Source organism: Schistocerca nitens, chromosome 7 (genome assembly GCF_023898315.1).
Source record: "Schistocerca nitens isolate TAMUIC-IGC-003100 chromosome 7, iqSchNite1.1, whole genome shotgun sequence".
Taxonomy (NCBI): Eukaryota; Metazoa; Arthropoda; class Insecta; order Orthoptera; family Acrididae; genus Schistocerca; species Schistocerca nitens.
Window position 1 is genome coordinate 155,687,766 of NC_064620.1, and position 20,438 is coordinate 155,708,203.

Genomic DNA, 20,438 nt, shown 5'->3' on the forward strand with positions numbered 1-20,438 from the left:
CTAAGGATGGCAGTGAAGCTTATTTGCCCCGGTACCTCATATGTACGAGAGTTGATGGGGAATCTTTCATGTCCATGAAGCCTCAGTTTTTTGTGGAGCATTTGGAGGACAAGTTCGGGGAGGTGGAGGGCTTGTCCAAAATGTGCTCTGGGTCAGCATCCTCTGCCCAGTCACGGGGCATAACTCTCTTGTGGCAAGTTGGGGGATGTTTCCGTTACCATCGCGCCTCGTTGTTGTTGTTGTGGTCTTCAGTCCTGAGACTGGTTTGATGCAGCTCTCCATGCTACTCTGTCCTGTGCAATTTTCATCTCCCAGTACTTACTGCAACCTACATCATTCTGAATCTGTTTAGTGTATTCATCTCTTGGTCGCCCTCTACGATTTTTACCCTCCACGCTGTCCTCCAATGCTAAATTTGTGATCCCTTGATGCCTCAGAACATGTCCTACCAACCGGTCCCTTTTTTTTGTCAAGTTGTGCCACAAACTTCTCCCCAATCCTATTCAATACTTCCTCATTAGTTATGTGATCTACCCATCTAATCTTCAGCATTCTTCTGTAGCACCACATTTCGAAAGCTTCTATTCTCTTCTTGTCCAAACTATTTATCGTCCATGTTTCACTTCCATACATGGCTACACTCCATACAAATACTTTCAGAAACGACTTCCTGACACTTAAATCTATACTCGATGTTAACAAATTTCTCTTCTTCAGAAACACTTTCCTTGCCATTGCCAGTCTACATTTTATATCCTCTCTACTTCGACAATCATCAGTAATTTTGCTCCCCAAATAGCAAAATTCCTTTACTACTTTAAGTGTCTCATTTCCTAATCTAATTCCCTCAGCATCACCCGACTTAATTTGACCACATTCCATTATCCTTGTTTTGCTTTTGTTGATGTTCATCTTATATCCTCCTTTCAAGACACTGTCCATTCCGTTCAACTGCTCTTCCAAGTCCTTTGCTGTCTCTGACAGAATTACAATGTCATCGGCGAACCTCAAAGTTTTTATTTCTTCTCCATGGATTTTAATACCTACTCCGAATTTTTCTTTTGTTTCCTTTACTGCTTGCTCAATATACAGATTGAATAACATCGGGGAGAGGCTACAACCCTGTCTCACTCCCTTCCCAACCGCTGCTTCCCTTTCATGCCCCTCGACTCTTATAACTGCCACGCCTCATAAGAGCTTAATTATGGTCGAGGGTATTACGTTCCACAGGGACCTTCTTTTGCAGTCTGATGACGAGCTGTGCGCCAATTAAGAGCGGCGAGGTGTTCATTTTGTCCAGCGCATCCATCGGGGTCCGAGGGATAACCTGGTTGCCACCGGTGCCTTTATCTTGGCCCTCGAGGGTGATACATTGCCTGAGAAGGTCAAGGTGATAGTCTACTGCTGTGACGTCAAGCCATATATCCCTCCCCCGATGTGGTGCTTTAAGTGCTGGAAATTCAGCCATATGTCTTCACACTGTACTTCCAGCTCCACATGTTGAGATAGTTGACGACCATTGCATCCCAATACTCCATGCACATTGCTCACCAGACTGCAGTATTTTATAGAAAGAAAGCAAAATCACGGAGTATAAGTACCTGGACCGACTGACCTACACTGAGGTTAAGAGGAAATTTGAGCGCCTACATCCTGTGGCTATGACCACCTTGTACGCCACTACTACGAGAACAGTTCTCGCCCCATCAGCTCCTTGAATTCCTATCGCCTCTCAGAACTGGGAGACTAGACCTACCCCCCGGTGGGGGGCACTTCCTTCCCTGTTGCTCCTACACCACCTACTTTGGGAGCAATGCCTCATCGGCTGATTTAGTTTTATGTTTTGTTCGTGTTCTTTTTATCAGTTTTAGTACATGTCCTTTGTCCCTCTGTGTCCTCCACCCTAGTGCTTCCGTGGTTTTCTTGTCCCCTTTTGTCCAGTTACATGTTTGCTGCCCTTCATCATTCTTGCGATTTTTCCTTTCATTCCATTTTGAGTTGTCAGTCTCGTTTGTTTTATTCTCACACTTGTGGCATTGAGGGACTGATGACCTCGTAGTTTTGTCCCTTTCCCCCTCTTTTAATCCAACCAAACAACCAACCAACCTAGTCTTATAGATATTTTGGTTGATCATTGTTTAAGTCAGTTGAGGGAAATGGCAACCAATTTAGAAGTAAAGGAGTCATTGATTGGCACACACAAAAAGAGAATGGAAACTTTGCCACCTGTGCACCTACCTTGTGCTGACAGGACACACAACCAGAAAGTGTAGGTGCACAGGTGTGTATGCAGGTGCGCGTGTGTGTATGAGCGTGTGCATGTGCACGTCTTTGTTTGTGTTTCATTTTGGGTGTTTTGTTGGCAGGTTCTGCATCACGTAACTTGAGTGAATTTACAATGTGTTGACAAGAAATGAATTGAGAATGTAGTCTCTCAGAAGGATGGTGTGATCACTTCTGCCATGGCATTTTGGGCAAAATATTTGTATATTTCTTCTACGTTATTAAAATATACTAATGAGGAAAAACTTGCTCTCACATACAATAAAATATAGTTCTGAGAAATTGGGAATTTGAGTGTGGAAATAACTGAAAGATTGAAAAAAAATGTGATTTAGTAAAATCAACACCCAGAAACATATCTTATTAAAAGTTTTACAGGGAGTAATATCAAAAGTGCCATGAAAACAAGTCGTGAACCTTTGGTCGAATATAAAAAAATGTTGGTCAACACTCCCTGTCATCTTCATATGTAATTTATAATAGAAGGCTAAAAATGTTTCTCAGGCAAATGTTCATTATGGTGGTAATCAAAGGTGCCACTTGTTTTGCGTATGAAATTAATTGGTCCCCCCCCCCCCCCTTCCCTCCCCTGTGGCAAACTGCTTATGTCAGTGGCCTCTTTTAATCTTTATTTGACCTGTTCGTGATTACAAATGCTTAAAAATTCATATCTGTCTTTTTGTAAGTTAGAAATTGATATATAATACAGGTGGTTTCAAAGAGATGAATACAGTATCACAAGACTATATTTTCAATATAAATGAAAGTGGATCACATGGAGTATATTTTAATGTACACACAGTATTGTTAAAGCTTTTATTTTCAAAGTCACCATCCAGTTTTACAAGGGTATATATTTTACAAGCATGCAGATGCAACCAAGAGGTAGTTCTTACAGTTATATCTAGGATCAAAGTTTTTATTTACCTTTCAATGTCATCTGCCCTGGAATCCAGTCTTCTTTAGCTGTTGAATTAAATTTCTCAACACACAATTGTTTTATAAATGTTTTGTTGCAGGTAACATTCCTAGAAGCTGTCCAACCTTTCACAATAGCTCAAATAATCTCTGTTGGATTTAATTCTGGGTGGTAAGGAGGAAGGCCTAAAGCAGTGTGTACAACAGTTTGTCAAATCTTATCAGTGGAATACTCAACAGTCCTTGGGTGGTTCATCAAAAGAACTCGTATAGAACAGGTTTCAGCATGTCATCTGAGAATGGGTTGCATTCCAATTCCAATTTGAAATATCGTCTTTAGTAGAATGAGACATAAATGTAAACAATGTCTCTGTTTCCCTCTTTAAATTAATTTTTTAATTGCTTTGAATATGCAATTCTTTTTTCTTGATGATTTTCTCTAACAGTATTGAGCCTGCCACCCCCCCCCCCTCCCTCTCTCTCTCTCTCTCTCTCTCTCTCTCTCTCTCTCTCTCTCTCTCTCTCTCTCTCTCTTTCTCTCCAGTAGAAACCTAATTTTTTTAATAACACCTTACAGTAGGGTTCCCATCTTGAAAGTCTATAGATTGTTTCAACTTCTGCTTAACTCCTTCCCCTGTAGGCACTTGTTTTTCGGTCAGATAAAAAAAGTTGTAAACAATTCTTCAAACTATGGCCTAACCCCCCCCCCCCCCCCCAAGGGTGCTCATCACTCGATCACTTGGGTTCGTGCTTGGCTACCACGGGGCCCCAGTGTATGCAGCACTTTTTCCCTTACGAGCTGTATGTGTATCCTCTTGCTATTCATTTTCCCCTCCCTTGGGAACATGTCTGCAGTATTGTTGGGAATGTTCTGCATTCTGTTGCTGACTTGCGAACAATCTCAACTTCATTTTTGGCTCCTTTTTCCATTCTTTGTTTCCCTTCTCCTCTCGTTCCTCCACTTCAGCATTTGAGGATCCTCTTTTTTCTTCTTCCTCCCAGTGCACTCCTGAAGGCCAGCCCATGCATCTGACACATAAAAGATGACTGGGTAACATGTAATTCCCAGCCCCAGGTCAACAGGTAGGACCTGGTACACGCCAGGCCCAGGGAGGAGTGATTGCCTGAGCTGTAACCTTCCCAGATTGCACGTTGGTCCCTCCGTCAGGTGTTCGGGAGGTGTGACTCAAGGTGTGAAGACTCACCTAAGGTGGGTGCGCCCTCTTGTGTAGGGGCCCCCAGTTGGAAGGAGCGCGCTATCGGAGACGCTGGCAATTGTGGGGGATTTCCTCACTATGAGTCACTCATCCTCTCCATCAATGTCGACGAAAAGTAAACGTAATGAGACTAATGATTCAAAGACCCTTCCTGCTGCTCCACGATTCCTCACGTTTTCACATACGGAAGACGGTCACTCCTTCTCCACGGTAAATCTGTTTATTATGCAGAAAGGTGTTGATGCAATCACTGGCCCTATGAAATCCTGCTCTCATTTATGGAATGGCACCTTGCTTATGGAGATGGCTTCTGATGCTCGAGCACAACAATTACTTGCTGCCTCGCTTCTCCACGGCTACCCTGTCCGCGTCAAGGCACATAGAACTTTGAATTCTTCCTGTGGTGTAATTTACACCAGGCTGCTTGACGGTCCAACTGAGGCTGAAATACAATCTTACCTCTCTGATCAGGGTGCCATTGCCATTCATCGTGTAATGAAAAAAGTCGATTTCTCCATGGTGCCCACCCACACTCTTTTCCTCACCTGTGGTAGGGTGGTGCTGGCGTCCAAGATTAAAGCTGGCTAGAAATCATCACAGTCTGGCCATACATTTCGAATCTGATGCGCTGTTACCAGTGTCATTGGTTCAATCACAACAGAACGTCTTGTCGACACCCAGCCAAATGCGTAACCTGTGGCAGGGATGCACACGAGGGCGAATGTCTACCTCCCTCTCCCTGCCGTATCACCGCCTCCTCCCGGGATTGTCCCGTGTATCTAGATGAGTGGGCTGTTACAGAGATTCAGGTAAATGAAAAAGTGCCTTACCCAGTAGCTCGCAAGTTACTGGTTAGTCGCAAACCCTGTGTTCTCCCTTTTGGCACTTATAGTTCAGTTCTTGTTACCCCTGATCCATGAAGGACATGGCTACACAGACATGCAACCTCAAATTTGCCTCTGAGGTTGTGAAGTCACCCAGTGTCAAGATAGCATCACCATCCCCCCGTCCTGCTGTGCAACAAACTGTCAAACTCTCGCATAAAGGGGCAGAGCTACCTACTATACAACTGGCAGGCAGGAAAGGCCAGGAGGAGTACTCCCGAGAAGACTTCCTCCGTCCCTTCAGCCAAACACCACCCAAGTCTTCCTCTACCCGGAAGGGCTTAAAGAAATTTGCTGAAGACAAATGGTCTTCCCCTTCACCAACTCGAAGATCCTGCTCCATGGTGTCACCACATGGTCACTTAGCCCGGCTGGCCTCTGTCTCGCCGGTGCACACCACCAACCGTTTATCGGCGTTGGACTCCACTGACCGACCACACAAGCACGCCAATGCTTGTGTGGACCCCATGGAGCAGGTTCCAGCTGCTTGTGTGCCCTGTAGTAGTGACTCTCACCGGCTGTCCCTCCGCGTACTCTTGAGTTGACACCCCTACATCTCTTCCTCCTCATGACTGTCCTCCAATAGAACGCTCGTGGCCTTCGGTCCCACAAAGATGATCTGTGGCTGCTTCTAGCATCGCAGCATCCCCTTGTACTGTACCTTCAGGAAACGAAATTGCGCCCTCAAGACCGCATTGAGCTTCCACATTACTTACCAATTCATTTTGACCTTCCCCCTGAGGTTGGCATTCCATCTCATGGGGGCATCATGCTGCTCATACAAGATGACGTTCATAGTCAACCCATCTCCGTGACTACCCGTCATCAAGCTGTTGCCATTCGCCTTTTCCTTCCCCGCCTGACTCTTTCCCTCATTACCATTTATGTACCTCCATCATTCGATGTCACCAGGGCAGACTTCCTTCAGCTTATTGGGCAGCTACCTGCCCCATTTTTGCTACTCGGTGACTTTAATGTGCATCATCTCCTTTGGGGTTCTTCCAGGACCTTTCAGAGAGGTGCCCTCTTGGCTGACCTTCTTAACCAAGTCAACCTCTTCTGCCTTAATACTGGTGCACCCACTTTCCTTTCTGACTCCTCGCTCACCTATTCCCACTGGGACCTATCCTTCTGCACTGCCCAGCTTTCCCATCGTCTTGAGTGGTCTGTTCTTTCTGATGCCTACTCAAGCGACCATTTCCCGTGTGCTCTCCATTTGCTGACTCCTACCCCATCTACTTGCATGCCCAAATAGCAGCTTACTAAGGCTGACTGGCAGCTTTTCTCCTCTGTGGCGACTTTTGCAGAACAAGGTTTTCTCAGTTGTGATGACCAGGTGGACTTGTAATGTTATTCGAGCCTCACTGTCCTTTTCTTAACTATTTTGTACCTAATTTTATTCTGAGAAGCTCAGTAATGTATGTAAATACCAAGTGAAGTGCAGCTGGACAGCAAGAAACTCTTTAGCGCGCAATCCCCGCACCGGTAGTAGCTGTGAGTCTTTGAGTATGATTTATTAAAAAAAAGAGGACTGTTAATCTGTATCTTTTGGAAAGAGGACGTGTTGCTAGGCCGTCGCTCAGAATGTATTGTTACATTTAATGAAAATTGCTATTTCAGTGATAAAACCGAGTAAAGTATGTGTAAGAGTTTTATGTATACAAACTTTCTGGAAGTGAAGAATAGAAATATCTTGTATTTGGAAAAGGAAGTGAACTTCATTGTTGTCGCTGGCTATCAGTCAGCAGAATTGTAAGTGTACAAAGTTCACTAAAATACAGGAAAGGAAAGGCATTCTCTGTAGTTTTCATTCATTACGAAACAACCTCTCATCCTTTCTTAATTGCAGTAATTGGATTATGTTCTTGTATAATAGTATGGTGCCGAACTCCACTGACCAATTCTGATGCAACAGGACGTGTAGTTTGAAGGAAGTTTTGTGTGCCAAGCAATCTCCTTTTCTCACGAAAAGCAGATTGCTGTTTGATCTTATTTACTTACAACAGTGGTCTCTTAGGCATGAAAAGCTACGAAAATTTGGGCTCAGAGCTATCCGCAATATGACCAAGTAACTAACTGAGTCGTATTTTAAACCTTAAAGAACAATAACTCCCTCCAAATTATAATAAGTCACCAACTGGTGCAGAAGCTGACCATTTAAGGAGGCAGCAACCAAAATTCAGGTACCATTTACAACTTAAAGTAAAGTCACAATCAAAAATCAATTTCTCTCTCCAAACACATATATAAATATTCATGTTATTAAGATAAGTCATTTTATAGACAATCTCACAATTGTTATCCTTACTGCTGCAGAACGTACCATTCCTCGCACTTCCTCTTTACCACGTCATGCCCCAGTCCCGTGGTGGACTGAGGCGTGCTGTGACGCAATTTGTGCACAGTGACGTGCTCACCTTGTTTTTAATCGGCACCCTTTGCTGGAAAACTGCGTTAATTATAAACAGATGTGTGCAAAGTGTTGTCGAGTTCTTCGGGATAGCAAAAGAGCTACTTGGATTTCATTCACTAGTTCTTTCAACAGTTCCACACCTTCCTCTGTCATGTGGATCAACCTCCGACGGCTCTCTGGAACCGAGATCAGTTCCCCAATTTCCGGCCTGACAGTAGCTATCTTCAACACCTTGGGCCACCATTTTACAGAAGTTTCGAGCTCTTCCCACTACCACCCTGCCTTTATCCAAAGGAAACGTGGGGAGGCGGTGCAGGCGATACCCTTCTCTTCTCCAAATCGTGAGTGCTACAATGCCGCCTTCACTATAAGGGATCTAGATCATGCTCCCAGTTCACCCCGTCCTCCTCCCCAGGGCCAGGTGCTATCGACATTCAGATGTTGCAGCACCTCTCTCTTGCGGGAAATCACTTTATGCTTAACACATAAAACCGCATCTGGGTTGAGGGCACATTTCTTGGATGCTGGCTTGAAGCCACAGTCATACCCATACCTAAGCCCGGCAAGGACAGAAACCTTCCTTCTAGCTACCACCCCATCTCTGTTACCAGCTGCACTTGCAAGGTGATGGAACGTATCATTCATGCCCGGCTGGCTTGGTGGCTCAAATTGCGCCATTTACTCAAAAGTGCACAGTGTGGATTTTGAGCACGGCATTCTGCACTTGACCATCTCGTTACTTTGTCTACCCATGTCATGAATGGTTTTCTGCGGAAATCCCGGACTGTGGCCATGTTTTTCGATTTGTAGAAGGCCTACGACACCTGCTGGAGAACTGGTATCTTCCGTACTCTGCCCTGTTTTCTTCTGGCATTTTTACAAGACCGAGTTTTCAAGGTGCGTGTGGGTTCTGCTTTGTCAGACACCTTTATTCAGGCAAATGGTGTGCCTCAGGGTTCCGTCCTGAGCGTCATCCTCTTTGCTATTGCCATTAAACCTATCATGGCGTGTCTCCCGCCAGGCGTCTCCAGCTCCCGTTTTGTCGATGATTTTGCCATCTATTGCAGTTCTCCACGGACCTGCCTGACTAAGCGGCGTCTTAAGTGGTGTCTCGTTCGGCTTCACTCCTGGAGCATCACCAATGGCTTTCGCTTTCCCACTGACAAAACCATCTGTATGAATTTCTGCCAGCGCAAATGGTTTCTCCCACCATCTCTACATCTTGGGCCTGTTGCCCTTCCGTTCTTCGACACTACGTAATTCCTGGGGCTCATGCTCGATAGGAAACTCCCTTCGTCCTCCCATGTTTCTCATCTGGCAGCCCGCTGTACACAGTCCCTCAGTGTCCTCAGTGTCCTATGTGTCCTCAATGGTACTTCTTGGGGTGCTGATCGAACTACCCTCCTCCTTTTGTACTGCTCCCTTGTCCGTTCGAAACTCAGCTATGGGTGCTTTGTTTATGCATCTGCACGCCCATCCCTTTTACACCGTCTCGACACTCACCATCATTATGGCATCCATTTGGCGACGCGTGCCTTTTACACCATCCCAGTTGAGAGTCTGTATGCTGAAGCTGCTGAACTAACACTGTCCTAACGCTGTGACTTTCTCCTCAGCAGGTAGCATGCCGTTTGTCTGCCACGCGTGGCCACCCTTCTTATGCCTCCTTCTTTGACGATTCCTTCGATCATCAATATGGGGCTCGTCCCTCATCTCTGTTACCTCCCGGAGTCCACTTTCGCTACTTTCTACGGAGGCTTAACTTCACACTACCTGTAACTTTCCCCGTGGGTGTGAACCCTTCACCACCTTGACTTCATGAAGGGGCGAATGTTAACCTTGGCCTTCATTCGCTTCCTAGGGATACTACTCCAGCCCCAGTCTTTATCGCATTCAGTTTCACGACCTTCGCATGGAATTTAGCAGTAGTACCTTTATATACACCGATGGCTCTCGGACTGACCATGGGGTTGGGTGTGCATTTGTCATTGGCACCCGTGTCTTTTGATATCAGCTTCCGGCCCATTCCTCAGTATTTACAGCCAAGCTTTTCGCCTTGTACCAGATCACAGGGTACATCCGGCAACACAGCCTTCCCAATTATGTCCTGTGCCCCGACTCGGTCAGCGCCCTCCAAAGTCTCTGTGCTCTGTACACTGCTCATCCCTTGGTGCAGCGGGTACAGGAAAACTGTCACTTGCTCACTCTTGGTGGAGCCAGTGTGATGGTTATGTGGGTCCCTAGTCATGTCTATCTGCCAGGAAACAAAGCTGCTGCCAAGGCTGCAGTCCTCTTACCTCAGCCCGCAAGTACCTCTATTTCCTGCGATGATCTCTACATTGCCGTCTGTCAGGAGGTGGTGTCCTTTTGGCATCTCCACTGGTCATCCCTTCATGGGAATAAGCTTCAGAAAAGGGCTCCCTGGTTTCAAAATTAAATATCTCGAAAACAAAGATCGATAGAAGAATGCAGTAAATGGTATGTTTATTGTGAAAGCTGTAAGAAGTTTATACAGCAGTTTGAAATAATAGTTACAAAAGCTGCTAACAGATGGCGCTGTACGCTGTACAGCTCATATCAGCATACATAAGTTAAATAATCGTATGAAAACATTCTTTGCAAACAATCACATCACAATGTTTTCAAAATGTTCACCATTGGCACTACAGAGGTGGCGCAAACGAAGAATGAAATTCACCATCACATTTCGTAGTGTCCCAACCGAAATGGATTCACATGCCACAGAGATCGCCGATTCAAGCTCGTCCAGCGTGGCGGGATGCTTCGGGTAGACCATGTCTTTCACTGTGCCCCACAAAAAAAAGTCACAGGGAGTCAAATCCGGCGAATATGGAGGCCAATCCATGCCTGCACCAGTAAATTTGGGATATTCCAAAGCAATGACTCGATTCCTCAAGAAAGCGAAACACTTGTTCGGTCCGATGTGGTCGGGCTCCATCTTGCATAAACCATTCAGTACCTGGTCGATCCTCTAACGCTTGCTGTGTGGCGACAAATTGTTCCAAAATTGCAACGTAAAGTGCACCAGTGACCGTTTCTCGAATGAAAAAATGGCCAATATTGCCTCTGCTGCATACTGCAGCCCACACAGTAACTTTAGGAGAATACAGGGGTTTCGCTTCACACCAATATGGCTTTTCGGAACCCCAAAATCGCCAGTTCTGCTTATTCACGTATCCATTCAGGTGGAAGTGTGCTTCATCTGTAAACCAGATGCAGCCAACATCAAATCCTTCACTATCAATCATTGTGAACATCTGATTAGCAAAGGCAACCCTTTGTTGCACAGCTCGTACTGGTATGGCCTGGTGCGTTTGAATTTTGAATGGAAACATGTGTAGGCTCTTTCTCAGTATTTTCTGCGTGCTGGAACACTTCAAACCAGTCTCAGATGCAATTCTATAGACGGATGACATTGGATTTCGCTGAATAATTCCAGAAACTGTGGCGATATTTTCAGGCATAACTGCAGTTTGCTTGCGGCCAACATGCCCCACTAGATCATCAGTTACGCTGCCTGTTCGTTGAAATTTTGCGAAGAGCGTACGAATGGTTTTCGCATTGGGTCCTTTTGGAACATTAAATCGTGCTTGAAAACTTCGCCTTGTTGCCGTAGGACTCTCTTCTAACCTGTGGTACTCTAGCACCAGAAAAACGCGTTGTTCAGTGTTAATCTCTTCCTTCGGTATGCTAACCTCCTTTCACGTTTCAATAGTGGAACTGATTGTTCTGGGCTTCGGATCACTATTTATACTAGGCTTACGTATGGCGATTACAGCGCCATCTGTTAGCTGCTTTTGTAACTATTATTTCAAACTGCTATATAAACTTCTTACAGCTTTCACAATAAACATACCGTTTACTGCATTCCTTTATCGATCTTTGTTTTTGAGATATTTAATTTTGAAATCTGGGAGTCCTTTTCTGGACACCCTGTATATTAAGCCTCTCCCGGCACTTTGGACGACCTCCTCTCGGCCCTTTCGCTGAGAGGAGATTATTTTAACTTGGCTGTGTATTGGGCACTGCCTTTTTAGCCATCGTTATTTGCTCAGTGGCGCTACCACACCACTTTGTATGCATTGCGCCCAAATTTTAACTGTCTGCCACTACCTGCTGGAATGCCCTTTTTTTTACTAATTTACGTTCCATCTTAGGTTTGGCATCTGGTTTATCAGCAGTTTTAGCAAATGACGTGTGGGCTGTCGCCGTGTTTTACTTTTTACCTGCCGAAGCAATATGGTGAAGGCAGTTTAATTTTTAATTTTGGATCTCCATTTTTGTATGGTGTTTTTTAGTCCTTTTCTCACGTGCCTCATTTAGATGTCTCCTATTCTTTCCATTGGGACTGACATATAGTCGTTTCCTTTGCCTCTGTGTTTGCGTTCTTGGTCTCAGTTGTGTTTTGCGCCCTAAAACAAAACAAAACAAACAAATAGCCTTATGAAAACTATCAGTTTCTATAACTATTTTGCAATTACATTTTTTATCTGGAGTTACTGACTTATTTCCTTTGCCAGATTCCGATAGCCTGCCTTCCTTTTTAATTTGTGGGAGATAGCTATGTGAAGTGCCTGTCGCCACTTTGGCCCTCGGCTGAACTTGCTGCACGGTAATGTTTCTTCCCTAAGAGGACTTGTCTCCATAAACATTATAACACCTCTTGAGACCTGACTATTCAGTTTTCTGCCTGTCAGTTTTCAAGTACTAATAGGCATCATAATTTCAATCTGAAGTCACTGTGTACTAGTAATAGAAACTTGGAAAAACACAAAGGATGATAGAACTTGTACTGCACACACAACGGATACACGTGTTAAACTGAAAACAGTCAAATGTACTAGTGCTGAACAGTACCTCTCTGCCCATGCGTTGTGGGCACCTGTTAGTCACATTGTAATGGTCGGGAAGATTTCAGATATCTGGTGCTGAGTGTATTTCAGGTATGACAGTTCACACCCAAAGCTGTTTGACAAGGAGGTGCAAAGACAGATTTTTCACAATCTCTCCCACTATTCCAGTCCCCCTCCCCAACAAAAAGGCCACATACCATGCAATCAGGCAATCTTGGAGGCTAGTGGTGCAATGCAAGATCCGTACACTCCTTGTGACTAGTCCACTGTCATGGCAGCTCATTGTAAAGAAATACTTCTACATGCAAGTGCACCATTCTGTTGCCAGTTAAATTTTTAACTTGTTCTTGGGATTGTGGAGGAAGTCAATCACTAACATGTCCAGATATGTAATTTCTGAAACTGAGAATGCAAGCTGCACCAGGGAGAATCCTATCAGCAACCACATTAAGTGGCTCAAAGGTAAACTTTTAGTTTTGATGTGGAAGTTAAAATTTAACCCATTCATGTAGAAGATATAGTCTTGTGCAATAAGATGAATGTTTGTGAAGCACCTCTTACATTTGGGCCGGCCGGAGTGGCCGTGCGGTTCTGGGCGCTACAGTCTGGAGCCGAGCGACCGTTAAGAGTCGCAGGTTCGAATCCTGCCTCGGGCATGGATGTGTGTGATGTCATAGGGTTAGTTAGATTTAATTAGTTCTAAGTTCTAGGCGACGGATGACCTCAGAAGTTTAGTCGCATAGTGCTCAGAGCCATTTTTTCTTACATTTGATGTGTGTAATTAAAATTTCTGTGCTGTAAAGAAGTACGTTGGAGTGAAAAATATTTCCATCACACATTTCTGTTAGTGAATTCACATTTGTTTTTAATTAGATACAAATTTTTGAATTATTTTTTTATGAATTAAGTATTTGAAATTAACAGCTAAAACTCTCTTTCTGTAGAAAATGTGGGCTGTTTGTGACTTGGCAATGAGTCTCATAATGTCAAAAACAACTAATTTTGACATGAAGGAGTTCCCATCCGAGGCTCGTATACCAACTATGTACTTCCGAAGGCATGAAGATAATATCTTTGTTAACACGAGAATCTACATACCACCAGAGCTTCAGTCGTCAGCAAAGCGGAATGTACCAAGTTCCACAAATAACACTATTGGGGCACCAATTACTGGCACAATTAGTGGTACAGGAGTGGCAGATCGAGGTGCTCGTAAAGCGAGGGGTCGCCCTACTCGACCAGTTCCATCTAATACTGGCATTGGTGCATCTGGTGAAAATGATGTAAAGGTAGGAGTGGCTGATTTGCTGTTGAAGGGAAGCTTTGTAGCAATTATTCACTGTATTTTCTAATAACTTTTTGTCTATTCAACTCATTTGTGCATTATGATCTTGAATTGATCCTTGCTTGACTGTTGTGGTGCTTGAAAAGAAAGATATCAATGAAAAAATGTATCAGTCTGTTCAGAATGAACTAATTTCATGAAGCTGTATTTTATTTACTAAATGCCACATGCATGATTCCACCAAAGTCACATTTTATCCTGAGAGAGAGGGTGGGGGGGGGGGGGCGCACATGTGACTGTTATGCTACTACTGAGTAACATAAGTGACTGTAAACATAAAAGAATGACAGTGATCTGCTCAGTTAATTTGCAAGGAATTCTCATAATTTTTGACATTTCCTGTGCCTGATGTGGTGGACACACACCAGATATTTGTAGCATGAAACAAAATATGAACATCAGTAGCAAGAATGTGACTTGTTTGGAATTATGTAGTACTTTTTCTTAATAAAGCATGGATTCATTAAATCAATTCATGTTTTAAAAAATAACACACTACTAAAGCCTGCTTGTTTACAAAAGGTATGAAATGATTTGCTTTAATGCTTCACATTTGCATGAAAAAGAAAAATCTGTGATGCCACAGCTATGAATGTTGTTTCAACAGTCCTTCACAGTCACATTACATGTTCATTATAATATGATTGGACAGATAAAAAATCTACTCACTAAGTAGCGGCAGGAGACAGCACACATAAAAATTAAGGCAATGTCGAAGCTTTCAGAGCCAGTGGCTCCGTCTTCTGGCAGAAGGGTTGAAGGGGAACGAAGAAGGATGAAGGAAAAGAACTGGCAAGGTTTAGGAAATGGAGAGAGTTACGGAAAAGTCTCCCAGAACCCCAGCTCAGGGGAGACTTACAGGATGGGATGAGAAGGAAACACTGTATCAGTCTGACTGATTCAGTCAGACTGTCCAGTAAAGTCTCCCATGACCGAGGCTTCTGGGCAACTTTTCCGTAACTCTTCCCATTTTCTAAACCTTAACAGTCCTGTTCTTTCACCCCTCTTCCTTCCCCTTCAACACTTCTGTCAGAAGAAGGAGCCACTGGCTCTGAAAGCTTGCACATTTCTTTAACTTTTATATGTGTTTTCTCCTACCACTTCCTGGTGAGGAGATTTTTTATGTGTCCAATTTTTGTATATTTTTAAAAATTGATTACTTTCATTTACATGTTCATTATTTTAACTTTGTAGATCATCCTTAATGCACATGCCAGAATATTCAGCATTCATGCATGATGGTTTTCATGTCATACCACGACAGCTGCTGCCTAATACTTAAAAGCTAATATTGTTTGAAGATGAAGATGCATGCTGTGTAGTAAAATAAATGACTCTTGATGCCATCACAAAGAAAGGAGCATCACTATGTCTCTCTCTCTCTCTCTCCCTCCCTCTCCCCCCCTCCTTCCCCCCTCTCCCTCCCTTCTCCCTCTCCCTCCCTACCTCCCTTCTCCCTCTCCCTCCCTCCCTCCCTTCTCTCCCTCCCTCCCTCCCTTCTCTCCCTCCCTCCCTCTCTTCTCTCTCCCTCCCTCTCTTCTCTCTCCCTCCCTCTCTTCTCTCTCCCTCCCTCTCTTCTCTCTCCCTCCCTCTCTTCTCTCCCCCTCCCTCTCTTCTCTCCCCCTCCCTCCCTCCCTCCCTCCCTCCCTCCCTCCCTCCCTCCCTTCTCTCTCTCCCTCCCTTCTCTCCCTCCCTCCCTCCCTCCCTCCCTCCCTTCTCTCCCTCCCTCCCTCCCTCCCTCCCTCCCCTCCCTCCCTTCTCTCTCTCCCTCCCTCCCTCCCTCCCTCCCTCCCTCCCTTCTCTCTCTCCCTCCCTCCCTTCTCTCCCTCCCTCCCCCCCTCTCTCTGTCTCCCCCCCTCTCTCTCTTTTGTTGCCTCCCCCCCTTTTCCTCCATTGAGTGGTTGCTTGTTCACTATGACAGTAGCTACTGATAGGTAGAATGGTACCCTTTCTTTGAATGAACATACAAAACTGACAATGTACTGAAACTGTTAGTTAGTAGTGGTGGGCAAAACCAAGATCTCTGTTCTCAGAGATAAAAAGGAATTAAATACATATATATGAAGTGAGGTGAGAGGACTTTTAAAGAGTGCAGCTGGCTACAGAACAAAAGTTTACAGTGCAGCTTGCGTACAATTACTTACCCCAGCAGTCAGTCGATGATGAAACATTGGACCTCAAAAGTTGCCTTTTCAGCTGACTTAACAGTAATTAATTAAACTGTCACTGTTGCTCCTAACTAGCCATTGTGGGGCAAAAAACAAAGCTGTAAATTCTGTTACTTTAAAAGTGAGTGTTCATTTCAAACCGTCAGATTTTTAAAAATTTTTTTAAACAGCATTGGATAAAAGAAATTCAAAAAAACGTTTTTGTGTGTGTGTGTGTGTGTGTGTGTGTGTGTGTGTGTGTGTGTGTGTACTGAACATTCAGTGCAACTACAGGCTCTCGGACATTTTAGAATGGAACAAGTTGTAATGAAATTTCGTGGAATTGTGCTAAAGCAGATGTAAAGTATGCATAATCTTGTTTTCATTGTTCCTGTGTCAATTTCTATTAAATATAACACTTAAACAAGTGAAAACTGTTGCCTGAATTACTATAGTAAGAGGCAATTAGAAACAAATACGCATCAGAGTACTGAGTAGTGCGCAACTTTTTTATATTCTGTTTGAGCAAGTGCTGTTGGCACAAGCCAGTCCACAACGTGAAATACAAGACAGCAATCTTGAATGCAGTATTCAAATACTGAAGATTGGTTTTCGGGAACTTGTGAGAATTAAGAATAATTCAATCCTCAGAATAGATATCATTAATTTATTGGCCTACATTTGGGGGACTTATGACCACAGATGTTGAGTCCCATAGTGCTCAGAGCCAATTTGAGCCTACATTTGGCTTACATTTTCGGTCTTGTTCAACACTTATCAGTTGCTGAAACATAAAGGATGTGTACATAAATATCAGTTTTGTATTTTCATCCTTCACTATAAACTTTTATATTGTGAAGCAGCAGAAAGTCCATTAATGTGAAGACAATTCAGAAATATAATCTTACATGCTTTCACACTAATCAGATTGCGAAAAGACATCTTTTTAATAACATTCTCAACTAAAGAGAGATTTTCTTTTTTTTTTTGGGGGGGGGGGGGGCACCAGCAACCAAATGTGTACAAACTGCTTCATTGCTGACTTATCAGTGACCAGATGTTTGCATGTGTAGTGGGAGGTGGAGGGGGGGGGGGGTAGAGATATATAATAATGCCACAGGAAGAGTTAAAACTGCTTGACCACTGAATTTCAAAAAGCTATTTTTGTGTTAGACTGTTGTATCTGGCTGTGCTTTTTGTGTAGAATTGTAAAATAAGAAACATATTACCAGTGTCATTTCCTATGTCATACAATTTACATGTCAGTTGGTACAAAAAATATTAACATCTCAAAAGAGTCGGGAATCTCCCATTATCTGTCACTCCACACTATCTTCTTTCTCAAGGTGATGCAGAGCTTTCCAGTCATTTCTCTCTTTATGTCATTGATCTCTCTGTTGATACCTTGAAATATTAAATATGGTCTCCAATAATAATCTGAGCACTCCCAACTCTTAGACCCACTATCATCGATGTCGGGAGAACAATTAAGTATGGTGTTCCTCCCATTAGCTCTTGAACTTCAATAATATTATCATAGTTGAACCTAGACTGTGGGTGACATTCTCACAGTTATGATTGATACAGTGTTTCTGGATCATTTGAAAAATTGGCTTCCATACAATGTAGCATGTGCAAAATGTACTTGAAGTTTGGGAAAAGTATCACGAAGTTTGATGCTGTAATTTATAATAATACACATTGTGATAGAGAGAGATACTTCCTGCTCACTTGAGTTACTGATTTTGAGCAAGTAGTGGTTGCAGGTAATGAAACTGTTGGCTACATCCATATATCCACACTTGCAAAGGCCCTCCCCCCTCACAAATTCAGTGGGTACTTTTGTTTCATCTTTATATTTAAAAGAAATATATAAAAAAAATAATTATTTTGATTCACAAATTCATTAAGACAACTATTTAGGGTCATAAACATCTTTTGTTCATTACAAAGAATACGAGCGTGAATCCAAAAGAAATGCACACTATTTTTGTAAAAATACAGTTTTCATTCTGCATGTGTGAAAGTTTTACGGTGTGTAGATACATTATTCCCGCTTGTTTTCTAACTTAGTTCAACCTGTTCCTGTGAGTGGCGCCACCACAGCGTGTCTTCAAGATGGCTGCTACACTTGACATCCGTCAGAAACAATGTGCTGTCATAGAATTCCTGTGCTGTGAAAACGAGACAGTGGGAAACATCCACAAGAGATTGAAAAAGGTGTATGGAGATGCTGCTGTCGATCGCAGTACAGTTAGTCGGTGGGCAAGCAGGTTACGTGATGAAAGCGGGCACAGCAATATTGAGGATTTCCTCGCAGCGGCAGGCCTTGTACTGCACACACACTCCAGACAGTGTGCATAGAGTTAACGAATTGGTGACTGCTGACAGATGCATCACAGTGAACGAATTGTCACGCTACGTTGGGATAGGGGAGGGAAGTGTTTGCAGAATACTGAAAGTGTTGGCGTTAAAAAAGATTTGTGCCAGGTGGGTTCCCATGATGTTGACAGTAGCTCACAAAGAAACAAGAAAAATGGTATGCAGCGAACTTTTGGAACAGTACGAGAATAGTGGAAATGAATTTCTTGGAAGAATTGTGACAGGTGATGAAACATGGCTCCATCATTTTTCACCAGAGACGAAGAGACAATCAATGGAGTGGCATCGTGCAAATTCACCCAAGGAAAAAAAAAAAATGCAAAACCACACCTTCTGCTGGAAAAGTTGTGGCTGCAGTGTTTGTCGATTCCGAAGGACTCTTGCTTGTGGACATCATGCCAAGTGGAACCACCATAAATTCTGATCATATGTGACGACACTGAAGAAACTTCAAGCTCGACTGAGTCGTGTTTGTCCACATTGGCAGAAGCAGTATGTTTTGCTGTTGCACAACAATGCACGGCCACACGTCAGTCAAAAAACCATGGAAGCGATCACAAAACTCGGATGTAGAACACTGAAACACCCGCCTTACAGTCCTGACCTGGCTCCATGTAACTATAATCTCTTTGGGAAACTGAAAGACTCTCTTCGTGGAACAAGTTTGAAGATGATGACTCCCTTGTGCACGCTGCCAAACAGTGGCTCCTACAGGTTGGTCCAGAGTTTTACCGTGCAGGTATATAGGCGCTGGTTCCAAGATGGCGTAAGGCAGTTGAGAGGAATGGAAATTATGTGGAGAAATGAAAATATTGTTCCTAAAGGATGTATCTACACACTGTAAAACTTTCAAACATGTAGAGTTAACTATGGATTTTAAAAAAAAAAATAGTGTGCATTTCTTTTGGAGTGACCCTCGTACTGCAGACCTTTGTTGACTTGGCTGTCCCTCTGCGTGGACAGAAGCAAGGAGTGATCTTGTTACATAATACATTTCCCGCAATATGTAACCTACAGCTCATTGCCCACTACGATGTTCTTTCTACAAGAGTGTCTGAAACTTAACATTTATCCAAGCCAACAACAAATATTAACTATAAGCTTTATATAGATTTCGCTAATATCAAACTAATATTTTTATCATCACAGATGAACAGTAAGAAGTTTGTTCAAAAAATTCTGGAACATCCGTAATTTTGCGCCAATGGTGTGTTGGAGCAAACTGCGGTAGGCATCCCTTCATGTGGATATGTTTAATGTGTAACTGCTGGAAGTTTCATTGTTATATGTCTGTTAGTTATTGTCCGTGCTTTATTGAGTAGAACGTTGTGTTGCACAGTTTGCGAATTTGGAATTGGCAGAATTAGAGGAGCTACATGCTGCATTAAATTTTACGTGAAACTCAAGCGGGCCATTACAGAGACAAACCAAATGATACAGGAAGCCTACAGTGGTGAGTGCTTAAGCCATACTCGGTGTTACGAATGATTTACACGGTGTAAAAATGGCTGGATGGAAGTTCAAGATGACCCTCACTTAGGATGTCCTTTGACATGTACCAACAAAGCTCATGTTAGGAACATGAACAAAATTGTGCCTGCCAATTGAAGACAGACTGTCTGAGAGATTGCAGAAGAATGTAACATTTCAGTTGGAACGTGTCATGAAATCCTGACACAGCAATTTGGAATGCTTCTTGTTGCAAGTTCATCCCACAGCTCTTGAGTCAAGACCAGAAAGACCTTTGCCTCATGATCAGAGAAGAGCTTTTGGATTGCGTATATGAGAATGAGATGTTCCTTAAGAGAATCATAACTGGTGAAGAGATGTGGGTCTACAGTCATGATGTTGACACCAAGGCTCAGTCTTCACAATGGGTCAGGAAAGGTGCTCCAAGACCAAAAGAAGCTCATCTGGTTGGGTCAAAAGTAAGAGCCATGCTGATAGTTTTCTTTGACATTGAACAATTAGTTCA

At 43.4% G+C, this 20,438-nt stretch overlaps 1 protein-coding gene across 2 annotated transcripts in view; it reads left to right on the forward strand.

Moving 5' to 3' along the window:
* Nucleotides 1-20,438, forward strand: part of LOC126194825 (sister chromatid cohesion protein PDS5 homolog B-B) — a 204,540-nt gene that overhangs the window by 169,663 nt on the left and 14,439 nt on the right. For both annotated transcript variants that reach the window (XM_049933153.1, XM_049933154.1), the window contains exon 20: nt 13,534-13,878. In XM_049933153.1, coding sequence (XP_049789110.1) covers nt 13,534-13,878 — 345 coding nt within the window. The remainder of the gene's footprint in view (nt 1-13,533; nt 13,879-20,438) is intronic.